Source organism: Callospermophilus lateralis, chromosome 2 (genome assembly GCF_048772815.1).
Source record: "Callospermophilus lateralis isolate mCalLat2 chromosome 2, mCalLat2.hap1, whole genome shotgun sequence".
NCBI lineage: Eukaryota > Metazoa > Chordata > Mammalia > Rodentia > Sciuridae > Callospermophilus > Callospermophilus lateralis.
In genome coordinates, this window is record NC_135306.1 from 198353194 (window position 1) to 198374636 (window position 21443).

The 21443-nt window shown below is 38.5% G+C and overlaps 2 protein-coding genes across 2 annotated transcripts; both read right to left on the bottom strand.

Moving 5' to 3' along the window:
• Positions 1-1404: 1404 nt before the first annotated feature.
• Positions 1405-2331, bottom strand: LOC143391839 (olfactory receptor 5B3-like). Its single transcript, XM_076844593.1, has one exon. The coding sequence runs from the start codon at positions 2326-2328 to the stop codon at positions 1405-1407; it is 924 nt and encodes a 307-aa protein (XP_076700708.1). The 5' UTR covers positions 2329-2331.
• A 17642-nt stretch (positions 2332-19973) lies between these two features.
• On the bottom strand, positions 19974-20903 carry LOC143390530 (olfactory receptor 5B3-like). The gene has a single exon (XM_076842903.2). The coding sequence runs from the start codon at positions 20898-20900 to the stop codon at positions 19974-19976; it is 927 nt and encodes a 308-aa protein (XP_076699018.2). The 5' UTR covers positions 20901-20903.
• Positions 20904-21443: the final 540 nt, after the last annotated feature.

The following is a 21443-nucleotide window of genomic DNA, read 5'->3' on the forward strand; positions in this document are numbered from 1 at the left end:
AGACCTAATATTGAAACTATAACATGGGCATATACTCAAAGGAACTAAATCAGTTTGTGGAGGAAATACCTGCACTCCATGTTTATTGCAGAACCATTTCCAGATCATGAATGAGATCAGAACCCATGAATGATGGCATAAAACACACGAGCTTCACCATCCTTCCAGATGTTATAGATTGAATTCAATAATTTCCCATAGATCAAAGTGTGAAGTAATGAAATGCTATAAATAGAATTATCATAATAGTAATAAATAAAATATAAGACACAAAAACTTGTTTAAGAGGCTGATGTGGGGTTTTGAGTGTGAGAGAGTGTGAGACAGACAAAGAGAAATAGAGTGAAAAATTGAGAGAGGATTTGGAAGGCAAATATCTCAGATTCGAGGAAGACTCCAGGAGACCATTCACACTGAGTGTATTATAAAGGGCGTGCTTATCTAGTAACTAACCTGGGTGTACAGTCAAGTTTCACTGATTAGCCACCTAGATGGAATAGACTTGAGAAAACTACTGCCCTTCTTTGAATCTCAGGTTCATGCTCTGTGAAACCCCAGTTTACATAATGCCCAAGGTACTTAAATAACAGCACTGTAAAAATGAAAGTTAAACATATATAGATCCCAACTGACACAATGCCTGAAACAACGGATGTCTTTAGAGTTTGTTTCCCTCCTAGTCTTGATCTTTGGACCTTGCACACATGCCAAGTTTTACAGTTAATGACTACTTTATAGAAAATATGTGATATACAAGTACTAAGAATTACTTTTTTTTAAAATTGCAGAGTTCTAATAAACAAGGCACAGCTTGAATCACCTGGATCTAATTCACTCATTTTAGCAAAGCATGTCAAGCTCCACCTCTGTTCCAGGAACTGTTACTGTTTTTACAGAGAGAGAAAGTGATCCCTTAGAGGTTCTGTGGGTAGCGACAGAAGCTCTAAAAATCAGCATTAAGTAGTGAGTGCTATCATCAAAATAAACATGAAGTGCCATTAAATCACCATGAAAATGTTTGTCAGACTACCCCAGAGATAGTGAAGTTTCCTCTTGTGAAGTTTTCACTGAGGCAAAACGGATTAAAATATGTATCTGATGATAGCTAGTTCATAAAACAGTGAATGTCTGCATTCTAATGGCTAATGTATTGCCTATTAAAATATTCACAACAAGATTCTTTGTAAGGGTAATGACAGGCAGACCCCAAGATGTCTTAGCCATTTTTCTGAGCTTCATACCATTTCCTTTTTTCTATATAACAGACTTACAGAGGTAAGGGTATAATTTTAGGAACTTAACTTGAATGTGTTCAACTTAAAAAACTCATTTCCTGAATAAGATTTGAGAGGAATGAATTCAGGTATTGCACATCTTGTATCACTAAAATCAGTACCCTAAAATCTATTTTGACTCTAACAAAATTTTCATGAATGCACTCTTGACCTCCTTGTTCCTGAGGCTATAGACCACAGGGTTCAGCATGGGGATGACCATGGTATAAAAGACAGAGGCAATTTTGTCTGTGTCCATGGAGTGACTGGAGCTGGGCTGTAAGTACATGAATATAATCGTCCCATAGAAAATGGAGACTGCAGTGAAGTGGGAGGCACAGGTGGATATAGCTTTCCGATGTCCTGCACCTGAGCTCATCTTTAGGATACTGACAAAAATGAATATGTATGATATCCAGATAACTAGGAGAGCAAAAAAGATATTAAAACTCACAACATAAACAAGAACCAGCTCACTAACATGTGTATCAGAGCAAGAGAGAACCATGACTGCTGGAATATCACAGAAAAAATGGTGGACCACATTGGACTTGCAGAAGGAGAGACTGAAAGTGTCCCCAGTGTGGATGGAGGAATTCAGAAAACCACAGACATACGAGCCTATGGTCAGACACGCACACACACTAGTTGTCATGGTGGTGGTGTAGTGTAGGGGCTTGCACACTGCTGCATAGCGATCATAGGCCATTGAGGCCAGGAGGTAATTTTCTACAGTAGCAAAGGCTACAAAAAAGAACATCTGAGCAGCACACGCATTGTAGGAGATGACCTTGTCTCCTAGAAGGAGCCCAGCCATGACTGTAGGAGTGACAGCTGAAGAGTAGCACAAGTCCACCAGAGACAGGTTACCCAGGAAAAAGTACATGGGAGTGTGGAGACGGGAGTCCAGGAGAATCAACAGGATCATCCCCAGGTTCCCAGCCAGAGTGATGGTGTAGATGAGGAGGAAGGTCACAAAGAGGGGGAGCTGCAGACTTGGGTCATTGGTGAGTCCCAGCAGGATGAAGTATGTCACTTCTGTCCTGTTCTCCATCAGTCCTATCTGGGAATCACTTGATGCTCTGAAAACATGAGGAAATAAGGAACAAAAGACCAGAAAAATTAAATCAAAATCAGAAAACCTCAGTATAAGATTTATTCTTTCATTGCAGGAACAAGTTGTTCTTGAGTTCTTCAAAAAAAAAGTATGAGCTTGAAAACCAAATTCCATGCATTCAATGTACCTGAGGTACATACTGCTGAATTTGACAACTCTGGATGGATCAACTACCCAATATAAAAAGTTTGTAATTTGTAAATTGAGCTCAGAATATTTGGTAACAATGCATGGGGCTTACCTGATGAATGGACCTGCTAACTCAATTCTGAGCTTAGTAAATGTGGATGCTTCCATGTTGCCCAACAGCCAGGAACGGCTGTGGATCCTGGATGTGAATTCACTATTTCCTCTTAGTATTACAAGTTTGGTTGATTGCTACTTTTATATAAATTATAAGGCACAAGAGTTTGATTTATTTATTATATGTACTCAAGTATTAATGGGAAATCTCTGCTCTGGTCCCAGGCCTATCTTACGGTCATGACAAGTCTAGACTGAATTTCAATCAAACGGAAATTCACTCAATAACCATTTTTCCTTGTCTTCTTTGGTTCAGATTTGGGGTTTTCACAGGATACTGAGTGAGTGATTAGATGGTGAATTCTTCTTGTTGATTACCTATTTCCTTGTCATCAGGGTCAAACAAATAAGCAAACATAAAAACCAGAAGAGTGAAATAAATCATCCTTTAAACTACATAAGGGATCTAGATAAATTAACAGTCTCTGAACTGCAATTTAACCTTTCCCCCACAATCTCAGGCTTGTAACACCAGCACACTGACACTTGCTGAAACCATAAGCTTCTGACTCCGTGGAGGAAGGTTTAACTCTTAAATCAGCATAGCTCCTCTCCATGCTTAGTAGATGTGGTAGGATAACCAGGGTGGTGGGAACATGTTCAACTTGGGAGCGAATCTGAAATTTGGGAGACAGAGAGCTTTGGTTCTTGGAAGAGGTGCGTGTTAGTCCCACCATGGACCAGAGGAGTCCCTGATCCTAACCCCACGCCCTTGTACATTATGTCCACCTGCCAACTAAAGACAGTAATGAGAGCTGCTAACATAAGGTAATACACAGAAGACAAGAAATTGCTGGTGTAAGTGAAGGCAGATGAGTGCTGTTATCACGTTACTTTTTAGTGTAACCGTGGTCCCTGCACCTTCTCAGTATAGTCCTCATTGCACTAAGGCTTATTTAAAAAAAAAAAAAAAAGTTTTTATTCTCTCTCTCCCCACTCCCTAACTCGATTAGGGGGACAGTGTTATCTTTTCTTCCCTTAGCTAATTGCCCTTGAACATACCCACTACAGGAAGGAAATGCCTGCTGAGGATCTGGGAAGTATCTCCCAAATTAACAAGTGAATCCTAGGGACCCTCCAGGACCCCCTGAGACCCCCTACCACAACACACCTGGAATGCAACCTTTGAGGAGTTCTTTTAAAACCACCCTGTCCCTCCCGATGGGAAGAGTCAGATCCTTTGGGACAGAAGCCCCAGTGTTTCTCATTTGTGAGCAAAGCAATAAACCTTTTTCTTAAAAAATCGTGTCCTCACTTTTAAATAGGCATTAATTGGCATCGGGGACAGGGATGGAGATTTCGGTTACATTCGGATGGGGTAAGTTTTGTTGGTTTGAAGGTAGAGGCAGTCATGTAGGGTTTCAGTTCTGGGTGTCTATAGTCTTGAGGGCTTTTCCTAAATTTGCCTTTTTTTTCCCCACAAACTAGGTCCACGAAGGATTTCCGTGTTCTCTGGTGTTTATCTCCTTGCTTCAAGTACAGGACTGCTGCCCCTGACATTCCATGAGGCATTCTTTATATAAAAATTTCTTCCTTAATATCCACATTTTTATTTGATTAAAAGACTCCAATTTTTTCTTTTTTTTATTGTTTTGGTATAATTTCTGTTTATTCACATTTATGGCTTGTTATACTTCCTCAATGGGATTATTCAAAAACTAACACAATGGACTGGGGCTGTGTCTCAGTGGTTGAGCACTTACCTAGCATATGAGAGACACTGGGTTCAATCTCAGCACCAAATAAAAGTAAATATATAAAATAAAGGTAGTGTGTACATCTACTACTACTACTACTACACACACACACACACACACAAACACACTAACAAACTGAGATCAGACTGTCTGAAATTTAATTATTTTAGATTTAGAAAACAGGTTTATTATTTCAAGTAGGAAGCAAAGAATTTATTCATTTTACTGCTAAGAAGTGGGTATCTCCTTTAGAATTGAGTCTGTGTCGATGGAGGTGCTTAGCACTTACTAAGGTGGCTGTTGGCCAAGGGCATACAGTGGCCGTACTCCCCTCCCCCAGCCACATCACAGTGACCAGGATTTGAAGTTCCCACCTTATGGTTTGTCTTATCTCACAGATTTGCTTTGGTGGCATTTTTCCTTTTCTGAAATATTTTATGTGAATCTGCTACTGTGCACAGTAACAATATTTTAAATGTCCTTAATTGTTTTTTGTTTGTTTTGAGCCTGGGTTCTGCCATGTATCCAGACTGGTCTCAAACCCCTGGGCTCCTGGGTTCCTGTGATCCTCCTGTCTCCACCTCCAGGAGGCTGGGACCACAGGGATGTGACCCCCACCCCCCTTCTCCTCTCCACCTGGAGAAGTATTTTAATTGGAATTGAACCCTTTGGAAGAATACCCATTCCAAACTATTATTCCTACCATCTTTCTGCTAAAGTTTAACAAGTTCAGTTTATGAGCCTATCCCACCAACACATTATATTGGCTAATGTTTAACACGCATGATCAAGATTAGTAAATAAAAGTTTTATACCCAACTGCAAGGGCTTTCTATACGTGTGTGTGTGTGTGTGTGTGTGTGTGTAAGGTAGGTAGTATTAGTATTTATCATTAAGTAAATTGAGGATTTAAGAAGTTATCTCATCCTCTAAAATAGTACAGCTACTGTGAGAAAGACAAATCAAATTTTAAGTCTATCTTCAACATAACAAAAGAATGTCGCCTTTGGTCACATCACTGTCAACAATCTCATAGAGATAGAGTAAAATACATTTGAGATTTTTGGAGAAAAATGCAATTCAGAGATTCTTAATTCATTAGGGTCTTTTTGTAGTTTAAGAGATCATTTCACATTTATGGAATTTTTTCTTTATTTGGTTTGGCTTTGCTCTTTGGTTTTTATCTCTGATGTTAGATGAATATATAATAAAAAGGCAAAATCACCAGCTCATCAGAATGTCATGCCTTATTTTTGTTCACGTGTCTAGAGAGAATTCCTAGCCCCCTTATGACAGCCATACAACAGATTTTTCTCAGGTTTTTAGAAAAAGTTGAAGTCACCTATTTCTCTTTTTAAATCACCTCAGTAAACCTTTTCCTCCTTCTGCATCAATCACAGAATAAAGTACACTGAACACACAGGCTTACCAGCTTGCTGGGGGAGACAGAGCGGTCCACCCAGGAGGTCAGGCTGATCATACAGTCAGCCTTGGAGTACCTCAGACCTTCTCTTAGAGGATCTCTCTCAGGTAACCATCAGTTTCCATGTTGTCTAAGGCATGGGAAAAAAGAGGAAAGAACATTAGCATGAAAAACAGGAAAGAACATTGATATGGACCATGTTCTGAATTTACTTAATTTAATACTTTATTTCATGGAAAAATCTCTTATCTCCTCATTTGCAAAATAAACATGATAAAATCACTTCTTTCACATAATTCATACAATGTGTCAACAACAGAGGTCTACAAGACATTCTGTGAGAGGTTATCATTTAAAAGTCAGTCGATGTAATTTTCACCATTGATGTCTGCCTGACTGGGGGAAGACTCCCAGCTGATCTCAGGTCAGAAGAAGGTCTGAATATGCTCATGGTGATCGTCCTTTACATGAGTAAACAGTGACCAGAGAAGCACAGCATGGAGTACTCCTTCTAAAGCATCGTGACCTTGAGTCATGCTGGGACTTCAGAGGCCAATGCATGGGGATCTGGAGAGAATTATAGAGTCTCGGAGATCTCTAGATGTTTCCCCATGAGACCAGCTCAGCTCCGCAATTAAACAGTCTGTGGGGATTCAGTTATTTACTTTACTGTGTATCATGTTTTGGTATTATTTTTTTTTCAGATTTTATAAATGACTCCTAATTTACATAAAGAAATACCCACATATTTTACTGTATAGACCTAAAGATTTTATTTAATGTGTAGTCATGTAACCACTCAAAAAATCACAATTCATCCAAATTTCTCTGCTAACTTCTCCCACCTGCTATGCCTGGCATGAAGTAAGTTGAATAACATTGAATGTAAACAGTCTGAACTTTTCAATCAAAAGACATAGATTGACAGATTGAATTTAAAAAAAAAAAAGACCCAATCATGTATTGTTTATAAGAGACATCCACAGACTGAAAATGCTTTTATCTGTCATTTTGACTTTGCCAGAATGTACTTAGCCATATCCTAGACTACGTGGTCTTTTTGACTGGCATCTTTGTCTTATCTTTTGAGGTCTGTTCCAATTGCTACCTGTGTGAAAGGAGAATCTTTTTCATGGACGAGTAATATTCCATTTTGTAAACTTTATGTTTATTTGATTCTGCAGTTGAACATTTATGTTGGTATTAGTGTTTTGTGATTATAGATAATGCTGATCAATAAATATTTGAAGAAAGAAAAGGTGTGGACATACATGTCACGTGAATAAATATGTTAAGAGTCAAGTTTATTTGTCAAATGGTAGGCATTTCTTTATTTGACTAGAAACTGACAAGCTGTATTCTGAAGAAATTCTTCCAATTTGAATTCCCACCAGCAAACTACTTAATTATCTGACATCTTTATCAACATTGCCATTTTAAAATTGTTATTTATTTATTTATTTATTTTTGGATTTAAAAATATTTATTTCACTAGGGGCTTATTCAAGCATTCTTTTTTAAAAACATTTTTAAAATGTATTCTAATATGTTATATTTGACAGTAGAATGTATTACAATTATCTTACACATATAGTGCACAAACTTTCATGTCTCTGGTTGTACACAAAGTAGAGTCACAACATTAGTGTCTTCATACAAGTACTTAGGGTCATGATATCCATCTCAATCCACTGTCTTTCCTAGCCCCATGCTCCCTTCCTCCCACTCCCATCCCTTTGGCCTATCTAGTGTTTATCTAATCCTCCCATGATCCCCTGGCAACCCCATTATGAATTTCTTTGCTAACTTCTTATATGAGAAAACTTTCTGCATTTGTTTTTTTGGGGGATTGGCTAAATTCACTTAGCATTATCTTCTCCAATGCCATCCATTTACCTGCAAATACCATGATTTTATTCTCTTTTAATGCTGAGTAAAATTCCATTGTGTACACATGCCACATTATTTTTTATCCATTCATCTACGGAAGGGCATCTAGGTTGGCTCCACAGTTTAGTTATTGTGAATTGTGCTGTTATAAACATTGATGTGGCTGTGTCCCTGAAGTATGCTAATTTTAAGTACTTTGGGTATAGACAGAGAAGAGGGATAGGTGGGTTAAATGGTGGTTCCATTCCAAGATTTCCAAGGAATCTCCATACTGCTTTCCATATTGGCTTCACCATTATGTAGTCCCACCAGCAATGTATGAGTGTACCTTTTCCCCCACATCCTTGCCAACACTTATTGTTGTTTGCCTTCTTAATAGCTGCCATTCTGACTGGAGTGAGATGAAATCTTAGAGTATGTAGTTTAATATGTAGTCTTTATTTGTATTTCTCTAATTGTTAGAGATGTTGAACATTTTTTCATATATTTATTAATTGATTGTGTATCCTCTTCTGGGAAGTGTCTATTCAGTTCCTTGGCCCATATATTGATTGGGTTATTTAAAACTTGTACTCCAATAAAATAGAACATATCAAAGACATTGACAAATTTCTATAGTCATATATGATTTGCCCAAATTGAATCTTGATGATATTCACAATTTAAACAAATCAATTTCAAGCAATAAAATAGAAGGCACCATCAGAAGCCTACCAACAAAGAAAAGTCTGGGACTGGATGGATACACAGCTGAGTTCTGCAAGACCTTTAAAGAAGAACTAATGCTAATATTCCACAAAATATTTCGTGAAATAGAAAAAGAGAGAGCACTTCTAAACTCATTCTATGAGGCCAATATCACTCTGATTCCAAAAGCAGGCAAAGACACATCAAAGAAAACTTCAGGCCAATATCTCCAATGAACATAGATGCAAAAATTCTCAATAAAATTGTGGCAAAACGAATACAAAAACATGGCAAAAAGATCATGCACCTCAACCAAGTGGGATTCATCCCAGGAATGCAAGGTTGGTTCAACACATGGAAATCAATAAATGTAATTCATCACATCAATAGACTTAAAGACAAGAATCATATGATCATCTCAATAGATGCAGAAAAAACAGGTGACAAAATACAGCACCTCCTCATGTTCAAAACACTAGAAAAATTGAAGATAACAGGAACATCGTAAAAGTTATCTGTGCTAAGCCCCAGACCAACATCATTCTAAATGGAGAAAAAAATGAAAGCATTCTGTCTAAGAACTAGAACAAGACAGGGATGTCCTCTTTCTCCACTTCTATTAAACATGGTTCTTGAAACACTTGGCATAGCAAGTAGACAGATGAAATAAATTAAAGGAATCTGCATAGGAAAAGAAGAACTCAACACTAATTGCCAATGATAACATTATTCTTTTTTTTTTAACTTTCATTTTTGGTCATTCTCTAGCACATCTCAAGAAATCTCCTTAGCCAATTTTTCTTCTTGTTAAGTATCCACCAATGTTATCATCTCAGAAAGCTTTTCATTTTTTCTAGCAAAAAAGGCAGATTCATTTTTTTCATCTACACAGGGGCCCTTCAGACCACACTCCCAAGCAGACAGACTTACACCTTACTCAGTGCAGGCGGGTGTCACACTGGCTCTCCCAGGGCATGTGAGAGCTGACCCTCAGGCACATTTGGACTTCTCAGCCTTCCTAATCACATGAGCCAATGCTTCAGATCACAAGAGCCAATCTTCTAAGCTGGCTGGATGAAAAAACACTAAAGACTAGTTTTACTAGTTTTATGCATTGTGCGGGGGTGGGCAGTGCTAGGTTCAAACCCAGGGCCTTGTGCACAATAAACAAGTGCTCTACCACTGAGCTACGCTTCCAGCTCTGTTTTCAGTAGTAAAGAAGGCATGGCAGCCCATGGTATGATCTGACAAGAGAGGAACCTTCGCCAAAACCGTTTCAAGAGACCTAACTATCTGAGTAACCATGTGCTAAGATATATTTAGAAGCCTGTGTACCTTCCAAAATTCACCTTGGAACTCAAGGGCCCAATCTGACTATATTAAGATGTGGGGTCTTTGGAGGTGACTGAGTTCAACCCCCTTGATTAGGAAAAGACTTTATGACTGCAACTATCCACTTGTGGGCAGTGCCAGCAAGTCACGCAGAAGCATCTGTAAGTGGGGTTCAAAACTTCTACTCTCGTCAGTTGATTATGGGGAGCTCCCAGTGAGGTTCAAAGGGCAGCCCTGGGAGAGAAGGCCTTGCAGCAGTAACAAGAGCTGTGGTCTTTTGGCCTGCTGCTCCAGGTAACTTACTTAGCCTTTGAGGCCTACTGGGGTTCAAATTATCACCTTCAATTGATAATGGAGCACTGTTGTGCAGCCTGAGTGTGTATCTTGGTGGGTCAACGAACACCCAGTTTATGATAAGCAGCGAAGTTTGGCTGGTAACTTGGGGCCCATGGTTAGGGTTTTAGTATCTACCAAAGTCCAGTTGCAGGTCAACAGCTGTTTCTATCTCTCAATATCTGTGTCCTAAAAAGAGAGGGATTATATACAAAGAATGGCAGGGCTTTCTTGAAAATCCCACCTGCCCTGCATGCAATTCACTAACAGCCATCAAAGTCCCTGGACAGTATCCCCCTCTGCCACTAACAACTCAAGAGCAGTTGCATTTGCTGGCTCACATGGCCCAAGTGGCAGAGGAGCTGGCACAGCACTCAAGGAGTATTGAAAGGCCTTCTCTGTTCTAGTCCCCACTCAAACCTGGGGGCTTTTCAGATCACTCAGTAAATGGGCTAGCATAACACTCCCAAATGGAAAACATATCATCTCCTAAGCATAAAGAGGACCACTGGGTGCTATGCATCTTTTTCTTTGTAAGAGGGACCAGATGAAATAGTTTATCTATTTTCTTGGAAGCGATATCTCAACATGTCCCACACCATTGCTCTCTAGAATGTTCTCTGAGTAGAAGAGTCGATATTTTGACTTAGATCATAGTAGAAGTGCTATATCGTTAGCTTTCCATACTACTATTTAGTTATGTGATATCAAGGGACAGACTGAACATCATCTAAGTTCTTTGCACCCTCTTGAGGAAGGTTAGTACGTTTTGGGTTTTATCAGGGAAGTTATTATGTTAGCTGGGTGTAGACCATCTTATTGTTTTTATATGAGGATTACATATGGTTTAGAGATATATGGGAGCACCAATTTGGCTGAGGATAGAGTTACAATGATTGATTTTTTTTTTTTAATTTTTTTATTGTTGGTTGTTCAAAACATTACATAGTTCTTGATATATCATATTTCACACTTTGATTCAAGTGGGTTATGAACTCCCATTTTTACTCCGTTTACAAATTGCAGAATCACATCAGTTACACTTCCATTGATTTATATATTGATTTTTAAGTGTCAACTTGGCAGCTGTTTTTAGACTACATTAACATTTAAACCTGAATAATGGCTGAGGCAGTTGTCCTCTGTCATATTGGTAGGCTTCATCTAATCAGTTGAAGGTCTGAATACAACACAATATTAGCCTTCCTGAGCAAGAGGTTATTCTCTAACTGATGACCTTAAGACTGACTAAATTCAGAGAAATGCAAATCAAAACTGCCCTAAGATACCATCTCACTCCAGTAAGATTGGCAGCCATTATGAAGTCAAACAACAACAAGTGCTGGCGAGGATGTGGGGAAAAGGGTACACTTGTTCATTGTTGGTGGGACTGCAAATTGGTGCAGCCAATCTGGAAAGCAGTATGGAGATTTCTTGGAAAGCTGGGAATGGAACCACCATTTGACCCAGCTATTCCCCTTCTCGGCCTATTCCCTAAAGACCTAAAAAGAGCATGCTACAGGGACACTGCTACTTCGATGTTCATAGCAGCACAATTCACAATAGCAAGACTGTGGAACCAACCTAGATGCCCTTCAATAGACGAATGGATAAAAAAAATGTGGCATTTATACACAATGGAGTATTACTCTGCATTAAAAAATGACAAAATCATAGAATTTGGAGGGAAATGGATGGCATTAGAGCAGATTATGCTAAGTGAAGCTAGCCAATCCCTTAAAAAACAAATGCCAAATGTCTTCTTTGATATAAGGAGAGTAACTAAGAACAGAGTAGGGACAAAGAGCATGAGAAGAAGATTAACATTAAACAGGGATGAGAGGTGGGAGGGAAAGGGAGAGAGAAGGGAAATTGCATGTAAATGGAAGGAGACCCTCAGGGGTATACAAAATTACATACAAGAGGAAGTGAGGGAAAAGGGGGAAAAATATAAGGGGGAGAAATGAATTACAGTAGAGGGGGTAGAGAGAGAAGAGGGGAGGGGAGGGGGGAGGGGGGATAGTAGAGGACAGGAAAGGCAGCAGAATACAACAGACACTAGTATGGCAATATGTAAATCAATAGATGAGCAACTGATGTGATTCTGCAATCTGTATACGGGGTAAAAATGGGAGTTCATATCCCACTTGAATCAAAGTGTGAAATATGATATAGCAAGAACTATGTAATGTTTTGAACAACCACAATAAAAATTAAAAAAAATAAAGGGTCAATCAACCCAGGAGATATAAATATAAAGGCACCTAACAACAGAGGCCCCAAATAAATAAAACAAATGTTGCAAAAGTTAAAGGGAGAAACAGACAATTCTACAATAAATGATTTTAATATCTCACTTTCAGCAATGAAAAGAATGACTAGAGATGTTAAAAAGAAATAGAGGATGTGAACACTACCAAAATAAAAATTCTTCACAGACATAAAGAATGGAATTTTCAAGTGTAAATGATGTATGTCCTAGGATAAGCAATATGTTAGGCAAAAATTAGTAACAATAAAGTTATAAAGATACAACATTCTAGTTAAACAACACATTTGAACTAGAAATCAATAATAAAGAAACTTTGAGTATGAACATGTATGTAGAGAATGTACTCATATGTAGTCAGTGGGTAAAAATTACATCAAAAGAGAAATGATTAAATAACTTGAGAGAACATGAAAGCACAACATACCAGGTTTTGTGGTAGGGAGAAAAACAGTGGTGGTAGAAAATTTTAACTGTTAAGAACCTATATTAAAAATCAAGCAATCTCAAGTGTACAACTTGCTTTTAAGTCTTAGGGATTTAATTTTAAAAGTGAAAGTCAAAAGTAGTAAAAGAAAATAATGTTAAAGCCAATAAACAAAATAGAATAACTGAGAAAAATAATATAGAAAAATCTACAAACTAAAAGCTGATTCTGTGGCAAGATCACACCTAAATGACAAACCTTTCCAACTTGAGTTTGAAAAATGAGAGAAAACTTAAATTACCAAAACCATAAATGAAACTGAGTTTGTACTTACAACCTGATACAAACAAAATTGTTCATAAAAATGTTATCAATAAGTGTACAGGAACATACTGGATGCCATACAAGAAGGATCCTGACAAAATAGCCAGCACTGAATAACATAAATAAAAAATACAAACTCCTAGAAATACAAACACTGATAAAAACTCACTTAAGAGAATGAAATATGAATGTATCTATAAAAAGTGAAGCCATTCGATTAATGACAAATAACTTCCTAACAAAGACAATCCCAGGAAGAGGAGGCTTCATTCAAAAATTTTCCTAACATTTTTCATAGTAATATAAGATTAGAACACATTAAAAAAAAAACCCTGGTGAGTATTTGTATTAAATTCCAATGGCTGCTGAACAGAATACTGAAATCTTGAGGTTTACAATAACTTGTATTTATTCTTCTGCAATTACGGAAACCAGAAATGTAAAGTCATCTCCAAGAATCAGTGGGCCCTCAGAGCCCTGGTACCTTCCTAGGCTCCAGGGGACACTGCCTTCCTTGCCTCTTCCATCCTCCAGGGGTTGTGGAATTCCATGCCTGTGGTCACATCAATTCAGCATCGTTTCCCTGGTGACTTTGCCAACTCTCGCCTGTGGTTAAATCTTTCTAATTCCATCCCTTAAGCTATAGGTATTGCTTTCAAGGCACCCACAGACAAGCCTGGATGATCTTTCAACATTAAAATCCGGAACCACAATTGATCAGTCCTTTTGGGCCACATTGAACATTGAAATGTTGCAGCATTAGGACAGAGATCTTCTTTGTGGGCCATTATTAAGCCTTCCATGTTGTGATGTGGCGACAGTCTGTACTATCTTTTAAATTCTTGTAAATAAATCCATAAATCTGAGATAGTGCTAAAACACCACAATATCATTAAAATAGTAATTAGAAATGGTTCCAGCTGGAGAAATATATCCGCAAAAATGGAAATGGATATCTACACTGCTCCAGGTGGGACATCACAGCCACCAACATGTTAGAGCCCAGTATTACAAAGGTTGAGGTAAAGCCTCCTGCTTCACAGGAGTAACAGATACCAGGCGGAGTCACATTCCTATGGGTAGGTTTTGTATGGTCTTGAGTTTCCTCAATCAAAATTGAAAGCATAAAGATTGTGCTTTACATTAGCATTGTTGATATATCATGTTTCTAATCACAAATATTGTCGTGTTTATATTCTACATGGAAATTTATAGTCATTTCCTATAATTTGTGTACGTATAGTACTTGCTCAAATGTAAACAGGAATGAGTGCTTTAAATAATTGTATATTTAATGTGTCCTTCTGAATTATTATAATTATTTGATACTATCAAGTGTAACTTGACACTTAATGAGCTATAAACATTATGAGAGGGCTTGAAATAATCAACTTCATGATGGAGTTTCAAGAAAATCATTTTATCTAAAAATGAGGAATGTAAGAACTGAGAATGTAGAAAAAATATTTCATTAGAGCAGAAAATTAAATGTGTCTTTGGATTGCACTGAATATTGATGTAGAAGGTTTTTATTAGCAGGATTCATATCAAAACCAATGATTCAAAGATTCAACATATTGATACAATTGAACCTCAAAGCTCAATTAATTTGTTCATCCATTTAACAAACATGTATTAGAAGATATTATGAAACAGACAAGTATTCAATACTGATGTTTATGTTGTGGACATAACAAGGTCATTACTCTTGTGAAGTTCACATTCTGCTTGAGGGAGATAAATAAGATACAGCTGAAAAAATATACAGTAGGTGAGGGTTGATAACAACTTTGAAGAATGATGCAGGATGAGGGGAAGGTTTATGTAGTGAACAGACAGGGACCAATATATAAAGGTGGTCAGGGAAGGACTGGATATCCGGGAAACATTGAAGCAAAGATCTGAATGGGAGTGAGGTCATTCCCATATAGGGAACCTCAAGTGCAAAGCCCCTGCGGCATGAGCATGTGTGGAGTTGTGAATAAATATTAAGGAATCAGTCAAAACAGAAGAGACGGGAGAATAACAGAGAATGTAACTCAATTTAAGTAAAAATGAATGGTCAGCATTAATTTCTTTTTTTAAAACATGTCTGAAGTTTGATAATTTAAATAATTCAGAAAGGAGAGTGCTTTTAAAAAATTCTTATTGTTCTTTTTAGTTATACATATAGGTAGATTGTATTTTGACATACATACATGGAGTATAACTTCCTGTTCTTGGGGTTGTACAGGATGTGGCGTTACCCTGGTTGTGTATTTATATATGAACATATGAAAGTAATGTCCAATTCATCTTACCATTTTTTGCTATTCTTATCACCCTCCCTTTCCTTCCTTCCCCTTTGTTTAATTCAATTAACTTCTATTCTTCTCTTCCCTAATGATTATTTGTTAATCATTTGCCGCAGTCTGGCTGCAGCAAAATAACGGGGGGGGGGGGGGGGGGGGGTGACGAATAACTTGTGTACGTTGATGCAGCAGGAATAGGAGCCGTTTATTGTAGGATAACAGAGGTATTTATACATTTTTCACAACTTATCTTAATTAGCATAAACTAGATACAGCAGTCAACCAATCAGGAATCTCCACACTTAATGGCTCGCTTTTGTTACTTTACAAACCACTCCCTCTGGCATTTTGCCAGGCGCCATCCAGACTTGTTTACAGACTCTAACATATCCCCCTTTTGTTTAATTTAAATAACGACCATAGTGGTTTTTATACAAACACCATAAATAACCTGCTAGAAACAGAAAGGAAGGATACAAAATGTTACAATTCCAAGCTAATTGATGGCTCCATGCAAGAAGCCCTTGGAAAAATTATACCAGCAATGACACCGTTAGCAAAGATACTGAGTTACAATTTGTTGTAGATTACAGTTTGTTGTCTCAGTCCAGATAAAGCAGTGTCTCAATAGATTAACTCACAGTTCAGGTAAATCACAGTCCAGGTAAGTTCTGCAGGCAGCTAGCTTAAGTTGTAGTAGCAGAAACAGCAACAGCTCCAAAGTCTCCTTGGGTTCTCAGACGAAGTTTCCTCCAGTTCTCAGCAACATTGTAAATTCTTCCACCTTTGTTTTCACCGGCACTTGGAGGAAGGCAGGAACTCCGGATGGCTAAAGAAAATCCTGTAGCATTTCACTAAGAAAACAACCTTCTGAACAATTTAGTACATTATCTCAAGGTTTTTTACATTTGAAATAAGCCTTAATAGTACTCATTACTCATCAGCCTCCAGGTGTGGGAGACCCATTGTAGTTACTGGCCTTGGAAATGATCAAACTTCAGGGATGCCAGTAGTGTCTTCTGCCAGCTGTAGCATCCTGGGCAGCCCCAGATGGCCCTGGGGAGAGTCCCAGACTCAAACTGCTTCCGGGCACAGGGAGCAAGAGCCTGCGAGACTGTGCCTCCAGGTCTGGTCTAGATTTGGGCTCGCAGAGGCGTTCTGCTACCCCTGGCAGGGGGGCGGGGAAGAGCTGGCAACTGCCGCTTGGAAAATTCTTGCTGTGCCAAGATCGGCTTGGGCAGGTGGCAGCCGCCTTGTTGATTCACGCACCCTCCGGTATTGGAAAAGTATTCAGTAATAGCCTTTTGCTGCAACTTTTTTCCTGATAATCCTTCTTCTTTTGAACTTTCTTTTTCTTTCTGACTAGAGTTTCTGGGCTTTTATCAACACATGCCCTAACTATTCTTGGTTCCACTGGGGTGCCTTTTTCTCTTATCAATTTACTTCTCACCCCTTCCATATTTTCATCACAAAGACAATACAACATTTCAAGACAAAACAAGACACAAACATACTGCATCAATCTTCTCCATTTTCTCGAAATGGCCATTTTTCCTCTCGCCCTATCTGCCTAGGGATGAGCAGATTGCTCCCGTTCTATCTATGGACGGGCAGCTTTTTTCGTCACTTACCCCCCGAGGGTCCTGGAGCTCCCCATAATGGGCCACCATCTGCTGCAGTCCGGCTGCAGCAGAATAAGGGGGGGGGGTGAAGAATAACTTGTGTACGTTGATGCAGCAGGAATAGGAGCCGTTTATTGTAGGATAACAGAGGTATGTATACATTTTGCACAGCTTATCTTAATTAGCATAAACTAGATACAGCAGTCAACCAATCAGGAATCTCCACACTTAATGGCTCGCTTTTGTTACTTTACAAACAACTCCCTCTGGCATTTTGCCAGGTGCCATCCAGACTTGTTTACAGACTCTAACAATCATTCACATATCAAAGAGAACATTTGGCCTTTGTTTTTTTTTGTTGTTGTTGTTTTTTGGTGGTGGGGGGATGTTGGCTTATTTCACTTAGCATGATACTCTCCAGGTCCATCAATTTGCCAGAAAATGACATAATTTCATTCTTTTTCTATGGTTGAGTAATATTCCATTGTGCATATTTGCCTCATTTTCTTTATACATCTATGTGTAGAAGGCACCTAAGTTGGTTCCCATAGCTTTATCTATTCTGAATTGAGCTGCTATAAATATTGATGTGGGCAGGTTACCACAGTATACTGATTTTAAGTCCTTTGGCTATATGATGAGGAGTGGGATAACTGGGTCAAATGGTGGCTCCATTCAAAGTTTTCTGAGGAATCTCCATGCCGCTTTCCATAGTGGTTACACCAATTTGCAGTCCCACCAGCAATGCAAGAGTGTTCTTCCCCCCACATCCTTGCCAACATTTCTTGTTGCCTGTGTTCTTGATGATTGCCTTGTTTCCTTTGCTGACTAGAGTGAGGTGAAATCTTAGAGTAGTTTTGATTTGTATTTCTCAGATTGCTAGAGATGTTGAACATTTTTTCATATTTTTGTTGATCATTTGCATTTCTTCTTCTGTGAAGTGTCTGTTCAGTTCCTTTGTTCATTTATTGATTTTTTTGTGTTTAATTTTTTGAATTCTTTATATATCCTGGTTATTAATGCTCTATTTGAGGTTCAGGTGGCAAAGATTTTGTCTCAATTTGTAGGCTTTCTCTTCACATTCCTTGTTTCCTTTGCTGTGAAGAAACTGTTTAGTTTTTTACCATCCCATTTATTGATTCTTGATTTTCCTTCTTGCGCTTTAGGAATCTTGATGAGGAATTCAGTTCTTAAGCGACATGATGGTGATTTGATCCTACTTTTTCTTCTAGTAGCAAAGGGTCTCTGGTCAAATGCTTTAGTCTTTGATCTGCTTGGAGTTAAGTTTTGTGCAGGGAGAGAGACTGGGATTTAATATCAGTTTGCTGCATATGGATTCCCTGAACCACTTGTTGAAGAGGCCATCTTTTCTCCAATATATGTTTATGGAGCCTTTGTCTAGTATGAGTTAGCTGTATTTATGTGGGCTTGTCTCTGTGTCTTCTATATTTTACCATGGTCCACCTGTCTGTTTTGGTGCCAATACCATGCCATTTTTGTTACTATAGCTTTGTTGTATAACCTGAGGTCTGGTATTGTGATGCCTCCTGTTTCATTTTTTCTCTCTGAGGATTGGTCAGCATTAATTCGTTTGTAGAACATAAAAAATGTAAAATAATATTTGTTTGTCAGTTTTTCATTTTTAAACAAAATGTAAGTTTGTAATAATATACAAAGACATTAAAATGCTTTTCTTTCCTTAATGTTTTTATTTAGTTTTATCCTTTCAAAATTAAAATGTGAACCCATGAATGCACAATATAAATTGATCAAACAAAAATATGAATTCATGTGAGATGACATATTTATGAGTCTCTCAATAAAATGTCCAAAGAACAAGCACATGCTGTAATAATAGATCATGTTTTTTTTTCTCAAAAGGACTCCTAAAATAACAGTGTAGGAAACAAAGAAATATCAGGCAAAATTATTGTTCTAGTACTTAAGTCAACTATTAATTGATGATTATTAAACTCAGGTATGTTAATCTAGTTCTCTAGCAAAATAGGATCAGTAGGATACAGAGAGAGAAGTAAGAGAAGCTTTATTACAAGTATCAGATCATATGATATGTAGGTTGGGAAGTCCCTGCATGCAAGATGAAGAACAAGAAAAGCAGGTGGTTAATTCAATCTGAGTTCAACGAACTGTAAAGAGAATTTGAGTGTGAATGGTGTAATCTAAGAGAACCCAGGGCCAAGAGGTAGCTCTGGCATCCAAGAGTGAGAGAAGATGGGTGTCTAAGCTAAAGGAGAAAGGGAGAGATGGGGGGACAGGGAGAAAGACAGAACAGGAAAGAGAGACAGAAAAGGAGACAAAGAAACACACACCCAGAGAGAGAAACAGAGAAAAGAAAAAGTGCTTTCTCTGTTTTAGCTGCATTCATGGAAGACCTGAATGGAGTGAATTATGGCCACTCACATGGATGAGGGCAAATCTTCTTTACTAAACCTACTGTTTCAAATACTAGACTCTTTAGGAAACACATATACACATGCAGAAACATGTTTTGCTGGCTATTTGGTTATCCCTTAAGCTACTCATAAAAACAAATAGAACTAACCATCACCAATAGTGACATTACAGATAGTTCTGACAAATATGCCACATCCATCTGTGAGTGACATCATAGGACACCTGCGTTAATTTCTTGTGCTTATCCTCTTTGTTGATTGACCATTCTGCATATATTTGCATTGACACATGGTATAAAAAATGTGTAAAATCAGTAAATATAGCAACATCATCAATAAGTGCTTTCAGAAGCAGACCTCAAGAAATATTAGCTATTCTCATTCAGATTTTTATTTCTGGAAGAATACTTCTTTTTTCTTTCCCAGACAAGAGACTTTGCAGAGGGAACAATATCACTTCAAGAACTTCGGTGTGGGGATGAAATACAACTCAGTACTTGGAGAGATTCTGAGAGGAATGAATGCAGGAATTGTGCACCACAAAAACAAAATCCTAAAGATTATTTGCTTCTAACAAACGAGTGCGCTCTTGGCCTTTAAGAAAGCACGCTTAACCTCCATGTTCCTCAGGCTGTAGACCACAGGGTTCAGCATGGGGATGACCATGCTGTAGAACACAGAGGAAATTTTGTCCGTGTCCATGGAGTGACTGGAGCTGGGCTGTAAGTACATGAAGAGAGCAGTCCCATAGAAAATGGAGACTGCGGTGAAGTGGGAGGCACAGGTGGACAGAGCCTTCCTATGTCCTGCTCCTGAGCGCATCTTTAGGATGGTGATAAAAATCAATATGTAGGATATTAAGATAACTAGGAGAGCAAAAAAGATATTGAAGCTCACAATAGAAACAAGAACCAGCTCACTAACGTGCCTATCAGAGCAAGAGAGAACCATGACTGCTGGAACATCACAGAAAAAATGGTGAATTACATTGGACTCACAGTAGGAGAGAATGAAGGTGTCCCCAGTGTGGATAGAGGAATTCAGGAAACTAACAATGTAGGAGCCTAAGATCAGCCAGGTACACACACGTGTGGTCATGGTGGTGGTGTAGTGCAGGGGCTTGCACACTGCTGCATAGCGGTCATAGGCCATTGAGGCCAGGAGGTAATTTTCTACAGTAGCAAAGGCTGCAAAAAAGAACAACTGAGCAGCACAAGCGTTGTAGGAGATGACCTTGTCTTCCAAAATGAGCCCAGCCATGACCTTGGGAGTGACAGCTGAAGAGTAGCAAAAGTCCACCAGAGACAGGTTCCCCAGGAAAAAGTACATGGGAGTGTGGAGATGGGAGTCCAGGAGAATCAACAGGATCATCCCCAGGTTCCCAACCAGAGTGATGATGTAGATGAGGAGGAAGGTCACGAAGAGAGGAAGCTGCAGACTTGGGTCATTGGTCAGTCCCAGCAGGATGAACTGTGTCACTTCTGTCCTGTTCTCCATTAGTGATAGCTGCCAATCACTATATGTTATATTCATGTGGGAGAAAAGAACAGTATGATAAAAAGAATTGAATTGACATTTGAGAGCACATGTACACAGTGTTATTTGAGAGTCTCTAATAAAAGCAAGGTTATCAGAATCAATTTGGATGCAGTAATTATACACAAGGATACATAAGGTCAATTCTTTGGAATCTTAATCATGTGTACAATCTTAAAACTACACACATTTCTTATCTGGCATGTAATTAATTAATATTTTGGTCATGAGGACTATTGAGGATGAATCTCCTCAGGCTCCTCTCCTGAATTCATTACAAACTGACCCTCCCTTTTTGCCCACATGCCCAGAACTTCAGTAGACCCGTGGATGTGTATCCACTGTCTCCTCTCAACAACATCATGAGTTTTATTAGTTGTTATTTCATGTATACAGTGACACACAAGAGGGAAGGTAATTAAGTCATCATTGCACAAATGTTAATTGACAATCCTGGCTCTGGACCCAGGCACACCTTTAACACAGGTTGTGTAGTTTCTAAGT